The 17,424-nt window shown below is 39.1% G+C and overlaps 2 protein-coding genes across 2 annotated transcripts in view; one reads left to right on the plus strand and one right to left on the minus strand.

Annotated features, from left to right (window-relative positions):
* Positions 1–9,945, minus strand: part of LOC126203823 (fas-associated death domain protein) — a 45,852-nt gene extending 35,907 nt beyond the window's left edge. The window contains exons 1-2 of the mRNA XM_049938189.1: positions 9,543–9,945; positions 9,392–9,460 (exon numbers count right to left, since the gene is read on the minus strand). Of these exons, the coding sequence (XP_049794146.1) occupies positions 9,392–9,460; positions 9,543–9,852 (379 nt within the window). The 5' untranslated portion in view covers positions 9,853–9,945. The remainder of the gene's footprint in view (positions 1–9,391; positions 9,461–9,542) is intronic.
* A 285-nt stretch (positions 9,946–10,230) lies between these two features.
* Positions 10,231–13,362, plus strand: LOC126203665 (elongation of very long chain fatty acids protein 6). The gene is made up of 2 exons (XM_049938031.1): positions 10,231–10,889; positions 12,037–13,362. The coding sequence occupies exons 1-2, from the start codon at positions 10,570–10,572 to the stop codon at positions 12,587–12,589; spliced, it is 873 nt and encodes a 290-aa protein (XP_049793988.1). The 5' UTR covers positions 10,231–10,569; the 3' UTR covers positions 12,590–13,362.
* Positions 13,363–17,424: the final 4,062 nt, after the last annotated feature.

Here is a 17,424-nt window from a genome sequence, read left to right on the forward strand (position 1 = left end):
CTAAACAATTTGCCCCTGATTAGGAACTTGTAATATGTCACAAAATTGGTTTACTTTCCAATGCAAACAAAAACGCGACAACTGTGGCTATTAGATATTAAATTTACATGCAGAAACTCAAGAAACTAAACTATTAAAGCACACAGTTGATACAATAAAATTTGCTCCTGGTTAGGAACTCGTAAATGACACAAAAGCGGTTGCTTCCCTGTTGCTGCATCTGTCTCGGTCGGCTACTGCTGCCTCACTGACTCATAGGCCAACACCTACAGCCTATTATCCGCAACCTATCCTCCCATATAAAAGATACCAATCATTTCCTCCACTGATTCTCCACAGTTCCTGTTCCTTTATTACCCAGTGCCCTGCTCGTCACTATTGATGCCTCCTCCCTTTACACTAACATCCCTAATGCCCATGGGCTTACCGCTACTGAACATTTTGCCAAAGCTTGAAGGATTTCAGAGCAACAATCTCCTTCCTAGTCACTGTGAGCAACTATGTCCTCACCCACAATTACTTCTCCTTTGAACGCATTATCTACAAACAAATCTGGAGTATGGCTATGGTCACCTGCTTGGCACCATTCTATGCCAACCTGTTCACGGGCCACCTAGAGGAATCCTTCCTAATTACTCAAAATCCCAAACCCCTCACTTGGGTCAGATTCATCGATTTCATTTTCGTGATCTGGACTGAGGGGGAGAACAACCTATACACATTCCTCCAGAACCTCAACACCTTCTTCCCCATTTGCTTTATCTGGTCCTACTCAGCCAAACGAGGCACCTTCCTTGACGTTGCCCTCCACGTCGAAGATGGCAACATCAGTACCTCTGTCCATATCAAACCTACCAACCACCAGCAATACCTCCATTTTGACAGCTGCCACCCATTATGTACCAAGAAGTCCTTTCCACACAGCCTGGCCACCCATAGCCATCACATTTGTAGTGATGAGCAGTCCTCTCAAAATATACCTAGGGTCTCACTGAGGCCTTCACAGACCGTAATTACCCTCCCAACCTTGTACAAAAACTGATCTACCATGCCTTATCTCTCCAGTCACATACCTACCATCTCCCAAAAGTCCCATCGTCCAGCCAGAGGAGCATTCCCCTCGTGACTCAGTACCACCTAGGACTGGAGCAACTGAATCACATTCTCCGTCAGAGTTTCGACTACCTCTTGTCGTGCCCTGAAATTAGGAATGTTCTACTCATGATCCTTCCCATCACTTCCACAGTGGTATTCCACTGTCCTCTGAATTTTCCTACATAACCCATCCCTACATAAACCATGCTCCCAGCCCCTTGCCAAATTGCTCATATCCCTGTAATAATTCTAGATGCAAGTCTTGTCCCATACATGCTCTCTCCACCGCCTACTCCAGTCTGCCTATTCCATCAAAGGCAAGGCTCCCTGTGAAACCAGTCACGTGATCTACAAGCTAAGTTCTGCAACCACTGTGCTGCATTCTATGTGGGCACGATAACCAGCAAGCTCTCTGTCTGCATGAATGAATACCAACAAACTGTGGCCAAAAAACAGCTGGATCATTCAGTTGCTGATCACATTGTCTGACATGATGTTCATTTCAATGATTGCTCACAGCCTGTGCCATCTGGATCCTTCCCACCAACACCACGTTTCTGAATTGTGCTGGTGGGAACTCTCCCTGAACTATATTTTACGTTCCTGTAACCCTCCTGTTCTCAATCTTCATCAGTCATTTTCCTTTACCCACCAATCCCCCTGCCTGTTCCCATTCCAGCACCACAGAACTCTTCTTTTCTATCAACCCACTCACAGTCCGTTTGCTTCTCTCCTTTTCCAGTGCCCCCTGCCCCTCCACCTAACCCTAACCTCTCCCCACCTTGTCCTTGTGTGCTCACATAAGCAGCACTTTACTGTCTGCCTCCGTGCCCCAGCCTCCTCCTTACCCCCACCACCCAGATTGCTTCTCTCATCATCCATCATGCATGCTGCTCGCAATCTGGCCTCAGCAGCCAGAGACAGTGTCTTGTGTGTGTGTGTTTTTTGCCTACTTCTGATAAAGGCCTTTTGGGCTCAAAGCTCACATATTTCACAGTCTTTTTGTTTTGTGTATCCACTGTATGATGAGTAGCAACTATCCTTTTCAAACATGTGACTCAGCTCCTCCATTGTATGGTGAGTAGCAACTATCCTTTCGATAATAAGTCATTATTCCACCCAAGATTTTTCGCTGTTTTATTAAACTGAGGGTCAGATAATACTGACACTCATCAGCACCTTCCTTATTTGGAATTTGAATTATTAAATTCTCCTTTAAATCTGAGTCTATTTTGCCTGTCTCATATATTTTGCACAGCAAGTAGAACAGTTTATTTTGGCTGGTTGTTCCAAGCACTTAAATAATTCTGGGGGAATATTAGCTACTCCAACATCTTTGATTCATCCTAATTCTTTCAGTGCTCTGTCTAATTTTTCTCACAATACATTTTCTATATTCATGTGAATCCTAATCCCTTTCTAAATTACTGCCTTCAGTTTCATTTCCCTTGTACAGTCCTAAATATTCTTTCCACCATAGTCTTCCCTTCTTTGCTCAGTATTGGCTAGGTGTCTGAGCTCTTGACATTCATACAGATGCTTCCCTTTCCTCCAAAGATCTCTTTACTTTTCAAACAGCAGCATCTATCTTCTCCGTCTTTGCATTTCTTCTCTAGCCATTCCCGTTTTGCTATTTCTGTGAATCTCATTTTTTAGCAGTCTCTATTCCCTTTAGACCACATCAGTTGCAGCATTTTTATATTTTTTCCTTTCATCAACTGAATCTGAGATATAGTGAGTTACCCAAAAGTTTCCACTGGGTCTTCTCATTTTGCCTTCACTATTTCATCCCGCAAAGCTATCCATTCAATTTCTCTCTCTTTTCCCTTGTTTCTGTCAATTATTGCCAAATTCTCCCTTTGTAACTCTCAAAAACCTGTGATTCCTTCAATTTATTATCCAGATCCTATCTCTTTAATTTCCCACCTTTCTGCAATTTCCATCTGCAATAAATTGTGGCAAGAGAGTCCTCATCTACCGTTGGAATGCTTCACACTTAAAAATCTTGTTTCGATTCTATGTCTTACTGTTATGTACACTCTATGGAACCTTCTAGTATCACCTTGTCATTTCCACACTTACAACCTTACAAAAGTATTAGCAATGGTTGAATTTGTATGATTGGTTGGTTGTTTTGGGGGCAAGAGACCAAAAAGTGAAATCATCGGTCTCATCGCATTAGGGAAGGGTGGGGAAGGAAGTCGGCTGTTCCCTTTCAAGGCAACCATCCCGGCATTTGCCTGGAGCGATTTAGGGAAATCACAGAAAACCTAAATCAGGATGGCCAGACACGGGATTGAACCGTCGTCCCCCCGAATGCGAGTCCTGTGTGCTAGCCACTGCGCCACCTTGCTCGGTATATGTAGGATTGTATCAGATGGCTTCCCCTTTACAATCCTTTCCCTCAGACCATGTGCTCCTGCTATTACTCTTTTGCTTCTTATTCCTACTAATGAATTTCAGCTCCCCTCGCCCCCCTCACAATCTAATATTCTTCTCCCTTAATAAACTGAATAATTTCTCTTATCTCATCATACAGTCTTTGGATCTCTTTCTCATCTGTTAGGCTAGTTGTTATATAAACTTGCACTGCTGCAGTGAGCATTGGCTTTGCTGTTTATTTTGGTTACTATAATGCAGTCTCTATGCTGTTCATAGAAGCTTAATCACATGACAACATACTTCCGAGTAATCCTTATCCAGAGATTCAAATGAGGGCTATTTTACCCAATAGGATGCCATCACCATTTCGACACAGAGTAGAGCTGCCTATCCTGGGAAATATTATGGGTGTAGTTTTCCTTTCCTTGCAGCCATTCACAGTACTAAAATAGCAAAACCATGTTGACTAAAGCTACAAGGCCAGAGAGGGCAACCATCCAGACTTCTGAAAAGGCCCCTCTTCATGAACCATATATTTGCCTGGCCTCTTCAATGTGATTGCTCCTACAGTATGGACATCTGTATCACTAAGGCATGTGAGCCACACCATGGAAGCCACACACTTCGTTAACTGGTACTCACATGCCTTACTCTCCAGATCATTTTGAGTCTTCTTGCTCTGTTACAGAGTCAGTAGCATAAGAATTTTTATCAACAGATCCATATTATAACTAAAAAAGAGAAGGCAACAGCATAGAAATCGAAATCTGGAAACAGCACTGCTGCAGCTCAGAGTCATGTAATTGCCAAGTATATATCCATACAACACGTACAATCTCCTTGATGATGAAAAGTTACTGTAAGAGACTAATGTAGCCTAAAAAAGTCCAATTAATGTAAGCATCTGCATCTGCTCATCTAAATTATGCCTATGCCTCTGTAAAAATTTCTTCAGTGTAGAGCCCTCCACAAGTCAGTTGGATGGACAATATGGGTTGGAGTGCTTTATGGTTGGTTCCACCATTTCTAATTTCGTTATTATTCCACCATAGTTAACATTTGCTCTATATTTAATGCACATTTTTTTATGAATAACTGAAATTGCAGGCACGCTCACTGTGATACATAACAGAGACAAATCTCCAATGAATAACTTGGTGATTAGTATGTACATAAATCAGCTATCAACAATGAACAATGCAAGGGAGGCATGGGGAGAGAGGGACTGAGGGTGGGTTACACTAAGCAACTTTCATTGAAATATGCAACATAAGCAACAATTAGATGGTCGAAAATGTGACAGGCATAAAATCACTCTGTAATGTAGGAGAACTACACAGTGATCATTCAAGACAAACAGAAGAAACAAGTCTCTTGTAAGTTAGAGCAAAAGATGCAATATTAAGAGTTGTCTACACATAAATCCTGTCAACAACAGAACAGAATGCATGCAACAATGCTGGTAGGTAGGCTGAAGCAGGAGGGCTCAGATCTTGCAAGAAGAAGCACAGACCAAAAGTACTGCCAATCACAAAAAAATTTAACAATTGAGCCTACTGATGTCCATCACTAGAAGACGATAAATAGGGGCAAATCTCCTAAAACATAACTGAATTACACAAGAGAAAGGAGGGTGTAAGAGATATGAATGGTGAGAGTCAAAAGCATATGTAATTATTGCGATCTAATTACAAGACACCCAACATGAATCATGGATCTTGCCATTGGTGGGGTGGCTTGTGTGCCTCAGAGATACGTAGGTGTAACCACAACGGAGGGTATCTGTTGAGTGGCCAGACAAACGTGTGGTTCCTGAAGAGGGGCAGCAACCTTTTCAGTAATTGTAGGGGCAACAGTCTGGATAAGTGACTGATCTGCCCTTGTAACATCAACAAAAATGGTCTAGATGTGCTGGTATTGTGAATGGCTGAAAGCTAGGGGAAACTGTAGCCGTAATTTTTCCTGAGGACACGTAGCTCTACTGTATGGTTAAATGATTATGGTATTCTCTTGGGTAAAATTGTCCTCCATTAGGATCTCTGGGTGGAACTACTGAGGAGGATGCTGTCTTCAAAAGAGAGAGAGAGAGAGAGAGATAAACTGGCATCCTACAGGTCAGAGCGTGTAATGTTAGAGTCCTTAATTGGGCAGGAAGGTTAGAAAATTTAAAAAGGAAAATGGGTAGGTTGAAGTCAGATATAGTGGGAAATAGTGAAGTTCAGTGGCAAGAGGGACAAGACTTCTGCTCAAGTTAATACAGGGTTATAAATGCAAAGTTAAAAGCACCAATGCATGAGTTGGTTGTGGGTAAGCTATAATGAACAGCATAGTGAACGCATTATTGTAGCCTAGATAAATACTAAGACCACACGCACCACAACAAGTTTATATGCCAACGAGCTCAATGGGTGATGAAGATATTAAAGAAATGTATGGTGAGATACAAGAAATTATTCAAACAGTTAAGGGAGATGGAAATTTAATTATGATTGGGGACTAGAATTCGATAACTGAAAAAGGTAGAGAAGAAAAATAGTAGGGCCACAGTCCATATCAATTCAGGCAGGCTAGGAAAAAAATTTTACCTTCATAGTCACGGATCTTATTGAATTTAGCAGATGTGAAAATGAACAGCTTAGTAAGGAACACATATTTTTTTGTTTTCTCCAAAAAAATTTCTGCTCCGAGATACAGCCCTCCAAAGAGGATACTGTGCATACCATTTTGCAGATGCGAATTTTAGAAAAATTTTTAAAATGCTGTATCTTTGGAACAGTTCTAGATATTTTGTTTTTTTTTATTTGGTAGATAATTGCTTTATGATTACAAAGAAATCCTCTATTTGGACTTATCTGTCAAAGTTCTTTTACTATAGCATTCAGAACTTTTTTATAATTTATGACTTTTTTTTTTTTTTTCCAAAAATGCCCATCCATAAAGTTTGATTTTTTTCTGTTGAATAGTACAATATATTGTTCTATATTCCCTCAAAAGGAGAGCTTCAACTTTTAGGTTGAACAGGTTTTATAAACAATTGTTATGAATATGGACAGGGGGGAAAAGCATGAAACAGGAAGCCACCTAGTAGAATTCTGTATATAGCACAATTTAATCATTGCTAACACTTGGTTTAGTAATCATGAAAGAAGGTTGTGTGTGTGGAAGAGACCTGGGGCACTGGAAGGTAATTATATAATGGTAAGACAGAGACTTTCGAGCCAGATTTTAAATTGTAAGACATTTCCAGGAGTAGATGTGACACCTGACCACAATTTATTGGCTGTGAACTGCAGATTAAAACTAAAGAATCTGCAAAATGTGGGAAATTAAGGCAATAGTACTTGGATAAGACTAAGAGGCTTTTCAGAGTTTCGGAGGGAGCATTACGCAATGATTGACTAGAACGGTGGAAAGGAATACAGGAGAAATGAATGGGTAGTCTTGAGAGATGAAATAGCACGGTTGGCAGAAGATCATGTAGGTAAACAGACTAGCAGAAATCACTGGATATCACAGGAGATACTGAATTTAAATAATGAATGCAGACAATATAAAACTGCAGCAAACGAAGCAGGCAACATGGAATACAAATGTTTAATAAATGAGACTGGTAGGAAGTGCAAAGTGACTAAGCAGAATGGCTACAGGATGGATGTAAGGATTAGAAGCATATTCATTAGGGGTAATACAGATACTGCTAACCTGAAAATTAAAGAAGCGTTTGGAGAATAGAGAAGTAGCTGTATGGATATCAAAAGCTCAGATGAATGACTAGTGCTAAGCACAGAAAGAAAAGCTCAGAGGTGGAAGGAGTATATGGAGGGACTATACAAGGGAGATGAACTTGAAGGCAACATAATGGCAAGGGAAGAGCACATAGGTGAGATGAGAGACATGATAAGGTGAGAACAACTTGACAGAGCACTTAAAGATCTAAGTCCAAACAAGTCCCCGAGAGTAGACAATGTTCCATAGTGATAGCATTGGGAGAGCTAATCATAACAAAACTCTTCAACCTTGTGTGCAAGATGTACAAGACAGGCAAAATACCATCAGACTTCAAGAAGAAAGTAACAATTCCAATTCCAAAGTAAGCAGGTGCTGACAGGTGTGAATATTAGTGAACTATGAGTTTAATATGAAAAACACAAATTCTTTACATAAAAATGGAAAAATAGGTAGAACCCGACTCCATGGATGATCAGTTTGGATTCTGGAGAAAAGTAGGAACACACGAGGCAATGCTGACCCTACAACTTATCTTAGAATATAGATTAAGGAAAGGCAAATCTAGGTTTATAGTGTCTGTAGACTTGGAGAAAGATTCTGGCAATGTTGACTGGAATACTCTCTGTGAAATTCTGAAGGTAGTGGGGTAAATTACAGGGAGCATATGGCTATTTACAACTCGGACAGAAACCAGATGGTAATTATAAGAGTCACAGGGTATTAAAGGGAACCATTGGTTGGCAAGGGAGTGATACAAGTTTGTAAACTATCCTAATGTTATTCAATGTGGATACTGAGCAAGCAGTAAAGGAAACCAAGGAAAATTTGGTGTAGGAAGTAAAGCTTAGGAAGAAGAAATAAAAAATTTGATGCTTGCTGATGACATTGTAATCCTGTCAGAGACAGCAGACAACTTGGAAGAGTAGTTGAATGTGATGGACAGTGCCTCGAAAGGAAGATATACGAGAAATGAACATCAACAAAAGCAAAAATGAGGGATGCTGCTGAATTAATTCAGGTGATGCTGACGGAATTAAGATTAGGAAACAAGACACTTAAACCAATAGATGAATTTTGCTATTTGGGCAGTAAAATAAATGATGATGGCCGAAGTAGACAGTATACAAAATGTAGACTGGTAATGGTAAGAAAAGTGTTAGGAAGTCTTTTTTGAAACTATTTGTCTGGAGTGTAGCCATGTATGGAAGTGAAACACGGGCGATAAGCAGTTTAGACAAGAAGAGAATATAAGCTATCAAATGTGGTGCTACAGAAGAATGCTGAAAATTAGATGGGTGGATCATGTAAGTATTACGGAGTTACTGAATAGAACTGGAGAGACAAGAAAATTTGTGGCACAACTGGACTAAAACAAGGGATTGGTTGACAAAACACATTCTGAGAAATCAAGCGATCACCAATTTAGTACTGGTGGGAAGTGTGGAGGGTAAAAATTATAGATGGGGACCAAGTGATGAATGCAGTACGAGGATTCAGAAGGATGTAGGCTGCAGTAATTATATGGAAATGAAGAAGCTTGCACTCATGATGGCGAAATGTTAGAAAATCATGAGACGAGTGTCAGCCGAAAAACCCAAGACAGAAGCCGACAGGCAGTTTGTCAACAAGTGGGCACGAAAGCCTTATAAATTTTGTAAAGTGAAAAGTTTTTGTGGAACTCGTAAAACACAAATAACAAGGTTTGGATCACTCTACTAATATAAATGGCACATTTTTATTTTCCTGTGCTCTACTTCCCCACTCTGATTTTAACAGAGAACTTACTTAAAATCTAACAATAAATGAACATGTAAATCCATCTTGAATCAAAACTGTAATGTGCAAAGATACACAGTAGACTGCTTACCCAAACCTGGCAATAAACGAACAAGGAAATTTATGAGCAGTACTTGTCTACATGCAGGGCATTTTTTGATATTCTTTTCTGTATATAGACAGCACCGCACCGTAAAGAAATTTATGGCTATGTGACTTCAGTGTTAATCACAATATACTTAAATTTTCTTACTTCCTTTACAAAAAACTAAATTTAAAATTACAAAGTTCAGTCAGGAACAATGTGCAGAGCTAGGGCAGTGTGTGCATCATAAAAATATAATTTATTGAATAACAGGTGGATCACCTATACTACCTTATCTTTAGTGAGGCAACAACAATTACGAACCTCTAGGCGGAAGAGTTCGCGTTCTGAAGACGTCATTCTGACTCTCAGCACTGTTCGACATCTGTCTTCCTAGATGCAGAGCAAAACACCATATTATGAAGACGGTTTACTTCAGTCAATAATTTTAGAAACGTTTCATGTTATCACATACCATAAAAATCGTCGTCGATTCCATTTGATATTGAATCTCCATTATTACTGAACGAATGCAAGCGTTGTGGATCGCGGATTCTGTCCCTAATACATAGCAGAGGTTTCACGTTGTCTGGGCTTATATAATCTCGTTTTTCTAACAAACAAATCAGTTCTTCCAAATTTTTTATCGAGCTACAACGTCTTTTTGAGTTTATTATCTGCGCGTATTCTAACACAAAATTATTGAGTTCTGGTGGACTAACATAGTTAGACTTTGATATTATAGATTCCTTTAACCGAATGTATGTGTTTATATTTGGTGGCATGTTTACAAAATAATAAATATTATGCCAAATCACATATAAACATCACAACTAAGAACATATACACACAGTACACACTACACAGTCACCTGCGCCAAACACGATCAAAGATGTCAGACAGCGATATACAGAGATAACATATAGCATATTTTACTCATGGCAGATTTTCATTGCTAATTTCTTACTCGCAAGCAATTACCGAGACTATCTAGTTGGGTGATATATCAATGAGGTTTCCCGCCAATCTTTCTTGTATTCAACACATTTTCTTTAGAAAAATGTGAAAGTATTGTCACTGATACGGAGCATGAATTTTGCTAGGATGTTCTTTGAAAGTGACAAACATTGATTGGTTTTTACCGCCATCTGGTGGCAGACGGCGAAATCTGTGAATACTGAATGGAACGGATGACGGTTGTTGAGTCAGTGAAGGCGCAACGCTGGAGGTAGTAGGGAAGGAGGAGAGCGGCGTTAGAAGAACGTAGCGACTCGCTACAGAGTCTTTGAACGCGGCTCACCTGCCGGGAAATATCAGTTCGACTTAGTAAAATAGAAAGTGTGTATCTTCATTACGTGCCGGTAAGGTTGAAGTGTTGTGATTATCTCCTACTGCCTGCAGTGGTTTGATGTTATACTCTTATTTATCGGCATCGTGCACGTTGCGGAAATTAGCGACCAAAGAAAAATTTTCTTGCCGGTTCAAGATCTTAGCCATCTACGATGAACAGCTACATGGAAATAACTTTGCCAAATTACTCATACGTGTTTAACTTCGAGGAAGAATTTGAGCACCAGGACACTAGAGTATGGATGACAAAAAACTGGACCAATGGGTTTTATTACTGTGGGATTTATATGATATTCATTTTCGTTGGTCAGCATTATATGCAGAGCCGCCCACGATTCGAGCTTCGTGGGATTCTATCTTTGTGGAATACAATGCTCGCAGCTTTTAGCATAATCGGCGCATGCCGAACAGCCCCAGAATTTTTTCATGTGCTAAAGAATTACGGTCTATATCACTCCGTGTGTATTCCAAGGTGAGTACGAAACTGTTTCCGATTTACTTTGCTATTCATTAATAAACTAAGCGATAGACATTTGTACATCTACGTTTACTTTGTCGATCAAACTGAAAACTGCTTTTTATGGTAAGAGTAGAACAAGCGGAAGTGGGGCGAAACTACCATCCTTGAGATTTTTGTGTGTGAAACCAGCTACCTCAATGACCGGTTCTCCCTACTGTACAGTATGTGTGTCGGGCGATGCTTAATGCGATCGCAATAAGCGTAATGCTCTTTCGTGTGTCTCATGTAGAACAGCTCTATTTCTGATAATTGCAGTAACGTGCACTGCCAAGGAAGACTTGCGTATACATAATTTGTACGAAAGAACTAATTTGAAGTATTGTGCGAAGTGTTTTGGAATGAGTTTTACGTATCAAAGCGATATGCCAGTTGAGGGGGAGGGATTGTTCAGTGATTGAAACAAAATTTTACAGCTGTTTGATAGCTGTATATAGTGTCACACTTTTCTGTGCTCTACATTTTCGTCATATGTTTTGGAAATAATCATGTTGGAGGGTGGTCGTGGTACTAGTGTGAATTTTACCAAGACTTGATGCGTAAAGTGCCGTACACTGGATTCATTCCGACAGTAAGGAAAAAAGGCGCCATGAACACAATAGTACTGATGCTTAAAGACATCTTTATATACTGGGAAACAATCTTCCAAAGTTACTGTCAAAATAAAATCGCTGTAAGCGTTTGTTTCATACGGTAGACAGTTGAGTCTCACGTAAAATAAAGTGGGTTTTTATTTGATGTGAAGTTTCTTAATCACATTCACCCTGGGTACATAGTTATGAAAACGCCTGTTCAGTGTGATTTTCTTCGCAATGGAATGGAACAGTCATGCGTCATCAAACTGTCGAAAGTGTTGCACTCGGGGGGGGGGGGGGGGGGGGGGGGAAGGGAAATCAGTGTGAGTTAAATCTGCATTATTTGCTGTAACATGACGATTGCTACATTTGGATCTTTTTAGCCAGAATGATATTTAGCACAATTTTCCTTAACACAGTGCCCTCTTTATTCTGTAATTTCTGTCCAATCAGTGTTTTGTAATTGTTATGAAATTGTATCGTCAGATTTCATTTACAGTACTTTTTTCCTTTTCTCTTTGCAACAGCTTCATTGAGCAGGACAGAGTGTCTGGCTTCTGGACGTGGATGTTTGTGCTATCAAAACTACCAGAGCTTGGAGACACAGTGTTCATTGTGTTACGAAAGCAGCCTCTGATTTTTCTTCATTGGTACCATCATATTACAGTTTTGCTGTATTCTTGGTACAGTTACACCGAGTACACTGCCTCAGCAAGATGGTTTATTGTGATGAACTACTTTGTGCATTCGGTAATGTACTCCTATTATGCACTGCGAGCTATGGGTTACAGACCTCCACGTCAATTGGCGATGGTGGTAACTACACTACAGTTAACTCAAATGATAATTGGCTGTGCGGTAAATATTTGGGCACACCAGATCCTTGAGGCAGGGCAGCAAGAGTGTCACATTTCACGCACAAATATAAAGCTTTCTATAGCGATGTACTTCAGTTATTTCGTTTTGTTTGCAAGGTTTTTCTACAAGACATACATTGATGGTGGGCATAAGTCAAAGGTTACAACAACAAATGGCATAGCTTCTGCAAAGTATATAGGAAGCAAAGCCAAGGTACAGTAATGTGTAATGTCTTGCTTTGACATGTTTGCTCTTTGGCTTATAAATGTCGAGTGACAGATGTGTTCTTAAAAATAAATGGCTGTGTAGTTTGCTACACACAAATTCTGTGCTTTTCAAATTTAAAGGCATTGTTTCATAAAGGAAAGGCAAATGTAAACACGTCTAAATTGCCAGAGGAATATAAATTAGTCTAGTTGTTCACAATAGTATGTACTGAGGAAATATGGCTGTTATGAATGCAGCTTAGAAATTTTGGGCCTATTGAAGATACTGGCATAGTTATGGGACCCATTTGCATTTATATGAAACATTTTCATTCCTCCGGTAACTAAGCTCGTTATATTTACCTTGCCTTTCTTGGAACATAGTGTGCTGTGTGCTTTATTGTTGCTTATTTATTGAAGGACTATGTGTTTAATGTATTATTGAAGTGTGGAAAAACAGAATTGAATAATTCTGGTTGAATATGGACACTGTCATACCAGTTGTCTTCTACAACTGCTGTATAGTTTCTGCCAAACATTCCTTACCTGCTGAAGTTCAGGGAGTTGTGTAATAAAATCAGAAATTCCTGTGAGTTCTATTTTATACAAATGTTTTTTGTTGTATTGTTTATCTTTTATAAGAAATTTGTTTGAATGTTTGAGTGCTGGTGACACTCAGAAATTGTTTTTGTTTTACAGAATTGATAGCTGTGCATTTCTGTACACTGTATTTGTCATCTGTAAGATGTGTGAGAAACTGAAACTCAAATTAAATAACAGTTAACATTACTTAATTTTGTTGCATTTCCACATCCATCTTCCCAACTTGTACTACTGAGGACAATCTAAACAACCAACCAACAATAGAATAGTATGCTCCTCTATAAGATCAAAACTTGTAACTGTAGTGAAATGTGAAAGATGTCTGGTAGTGACCAGTAGTCTTCATTTTTCTGTAAAAGTCAGATGTTTTATAGAATTGGTGTTTTAAAATTTACTTCTGTTCAGCATGCTGAAACTTCTTAAATATTTGCATGGCGATGGTAGTAACTACACTACAATTAACTCAGACGATAATTGTGCTGCCGGCCGCGGTGGTCTAGCGGTTCTAGGCGCGCAGTCTGAAACCGCGCGACTGCTACGGTCACAGGTTCGAATCCTGCCTCGGGCATGGATGTGTGTGATGTCCTTAGGTTAGTTAGGTTTAAGTAGTTCTAAGTTCTACGGGACTGATGACCACAGTAGTTAAATCCCATAGTGCCCAGAGCTGATAATTGTGCCAAATTGTTTACATTCTGCACATCTGGCAACCTAGTGTCCACTATGTCACACAGTTATTGCAGTTAATCAACAAGACACATAAACATGCATTGCTATATATTATTGGGTTAGTTGTGATATTTTGTCATAGATTTTCAGCATGTATTGAATCTGAAATCTACTTGCTTTTAGTTTTTGGTGATTGGCTAGTCCCATGAATCTCTTGCAGATGAATTTTGGAAAATGTGAAATTTTGTTTTTAATCATATGAACTCGTTTGTGTGGCTGCTGCAACAGTATCAAATGTAAAAGCATAATTGGTTGGTTTCATATACTGTCCATAAATCTTACTCGGGAGGTCTGCCTTTGAAGATTTTGTAACAGAATATAGACAACTTGATAGTTGTGACAGAGAACAAGTTGCAATCAAGGAAGAAAAAAGTTATGATGGTACAGTGTCTGATATTAAATAATACAAGCATTGGAAAGGCAGTGCAACACTTTGTTCTAGTGCCGTACATTGTGGAAGTAATCATATTAACCCACCTTGCGATGGAGTTCTCTACATAAAAACTAGAATTTGTGTCCTATTTTTAACTGCATTACTTTGTTTGGGCATAGCTCTCTGTCTAGTGAGCATATACTATGAAGTTTTTCATGTGTTGTAGGGATAGTTCACATACATAAATATTTATGGCTGTAATGAATTTGTAATAGGTGGAGGCAGTTTATCAAAATAAGCTAGTGCTCTTTGCTGTAAGAAAGTGCTGCTACACATTTGTTTTTTGAGTAGGTACAGCAGCAGCAAGCCAGATGTTGACTTTTGTAAACTTGTTATAAAATTGCATCTATAGATTGTGTGCTGCTTGCTATTGTGCCTATTCTCCTTCAAACTGAGAATTTACCTGCTGACACTCTTAACCTGGCCAAGAGTTGTAATATACTGTTGGTCACATTTAGAGGTGACAGTTATGAAGCTGCTGATTTTTCTTAGTTTGTGCTATTGTATTATAGTTTTACTATATTCTTTTTACAGATACAATGAATCTTTATAGAGTAACATATCAAGGGAAAGGTGTCTAGTAGTACTTTCGTAGTGCTTGCATCATCGGTGCAGTTTGTTACGCTGCTTACAAGTAGTGTTACTTGGTGTCAGGCTGCATCAAATTGTTTACAAAGGTGTTTGCAGAGCTATTTCCTACCAATATCAAGTTGATGATGAAAGTTGTGTTGAATAGTCACTTTTCTTAGACTCCTTGCACCTGCCATGGCCCTGAGTGTTAATGGTCCTGAACCATACTGCATTACTATACCATAACTTTTTCCAGCTTAGTGTAAGAAGCAGCTAGGGAAAAAATTAAAACAGTGACACTGGCATGCTGTTAAGCTGCATGTGAAACATAGTTGTGCCAGGTGGAAATGTAATGTTAAAAATGTCATTAAAATAGCTAGATTCAAAATTGGCATGGCAGCTGCTGTCATATGCTAAGTCAGTGAGTCATTTTTGTTGATAGTGATGATCATAAAAGTCAAAATGCACCAGTAGAATCAGATAAGGTGTACATGACATTTCAGATAGTAAATGATTAATTTCATTTACTGTCATTACCATCAGGTTTTTTATCTGAGGGGACATGTTAAATGAAGTGTGTACTGCAATGTTATTGTTGTAGGGTGGGACTGTTAGCTGCTACCTGTAAGTTCCTTGCCTAGTTTTGCCTTTTACGTATTATGTTTAGGCTTGAAAAGTGGTTGGTGATCAAATATTGTACAAAATTACATAACTCTAGAGAGTTCTAGTTGCAGTAAATGACTCTACTGAATAGTAACATATCCAAGTCTGTCATTCTTGGAAAAGTAAACAATGAAGTTTCATTGGAAATGAAAGCACAGATTACAAAATTCATAATTAACACACACCTTCATTGCATATAATCTAAAATATTAAAGAAAATGGAAATTATATAGGATAAGTGAATACTCTTTTTTGGCATTATTATTATTTTGTTAATGACAACATAAGTTAAATACAGTGGCACAAACGTAGTTTAATGAAAGATGTTAAAACTTATAAAAATCTGTACTAAATTAGTTGTTCAGGTAGTTTGGCAATTTAGATTTGGCTGGACATCCAGAAATGTAGTATTTATCAATACATTCATAGAACCTCCAAAATCATTTCTGAATTATTGTATAATGGCTGTAGCAAAAGTTTGGTAGTGTAAATGTAGCATTGGTTAGCTTCATCACCGTAAATAGTATGCTAAAATGAAATTTACAGTTAGAGGGAGTGTAGTCATTAAATTTTCTTCTGTGTACTTGCATGGATGAAGCGAGAGTATGCTACCCCCCCCCCCCCACCCCCCCACACACACCTTTCAATGGTAGGCCAGTAGCGATGACTTACTTGTTACATAGTTTATATGCAGAGCAGTTTATGGTATAAAACAGTAAAATGTGTAAACACAAAACTGTTCTGTAAATGTACAGGGTACAAGTGAAAAGGGCTGCTCTGCTGCATGCTGGTGAAAGATATAATTATTAAATCCTTGTCCCTGTCCTTGAAGTGGGATTCATCTGTGACTGCCACAACCTCATTTTTTGGCCTTTTTTTACAGCCTCAGATTTCTTTAATGTGGTATAAGCTGGAACCCAGAAGTGCCAGATCTGTCGAATAGGGTGGATAATCCAACAATTTCTACTTAAATCCCACAGCTTTCCTGTGTCCAAAGAACCTCTATTGCAAGTACATTATATTGGGGAAAGGTGAGTAACTCTTCCAATGTACTTACAGTATCTTTGCATGTAATTTTGCGTCCAGTAAGTACAAAGAGTTTTATAGTTAGATAATCAATAGGTATTTCTGTTGCATCCAAGGAAAACGCTGGTCACGAACATTACATCAGATTCTATCCTCTTTTTCTGCCACAGCAGTCGGCTTCTGTAGTGGTGAAGTAAATGAATTGTAGTGGGGGCCTCCAGCCAGAAGCGAGCCTTTCCAAGTGGCGCTTCTCCACGGCCTGGCTATCAGTTTCGTTGGCAGTTCTACTAAAAGAGCCCCAGTGATGAATAATAGCCCTCATGTCAGACCTCCGGAAGACGGAAAAAACGAACATCTTATCGTAAGACGCCTTCATCAGGTTGGAGGTTGGCGTGCCAGGTATTAACCATAGTGAAAATTAATGCGCAAAGTCAGTTGTGTTTGTAAAATAGAACTCATGGGGAAAAGTCTTTTACGCGTTTGCTTTTCGTCAACTTTCAGCAAATGCAGCCCACGTGATGCAGACATTCTCGAAGTTAAACTGGAAGGAATTTCCTCCGTACGCGTGGCAGTTTGCTTTTTTAAAGTCGTTCACGTCTCAGCACTGAATGCGTAATCTCCAGTGTTTTTATTATTGTCTGTATAAAGTTGCCAGTTATACCGGTAGTGTGAGTTATATAGTACTGTATATCGCTTATCATGGTTTTCTGACACTGTCATTTTAGAATTCTAGTAGGCGTGTTGAAATACTTTTGTGTCTCAGTTACAAGCGTATTTTATCACGGAAACTCTAGGTTTCAACCGCCAGCTCGCGTGTAATACATTACTTT

The sequence above is a fragment of the Schistocerca nitens genome, chromosome 9, assembly GCF_023898315.1.
Source record: "Schistocerca nitens isolate TAMUIC-IGC-003100 chromosome 9, iqSchNite1.1, whole genome shotgun sequence".
Classification (NCBI taxonomy): domain Eukaryota; kingdom Metazoa; phylum Arthropoda; class Insecta; order Orthoptera; family Acrididae; genus Schistocerca; species Schistocerca nitens.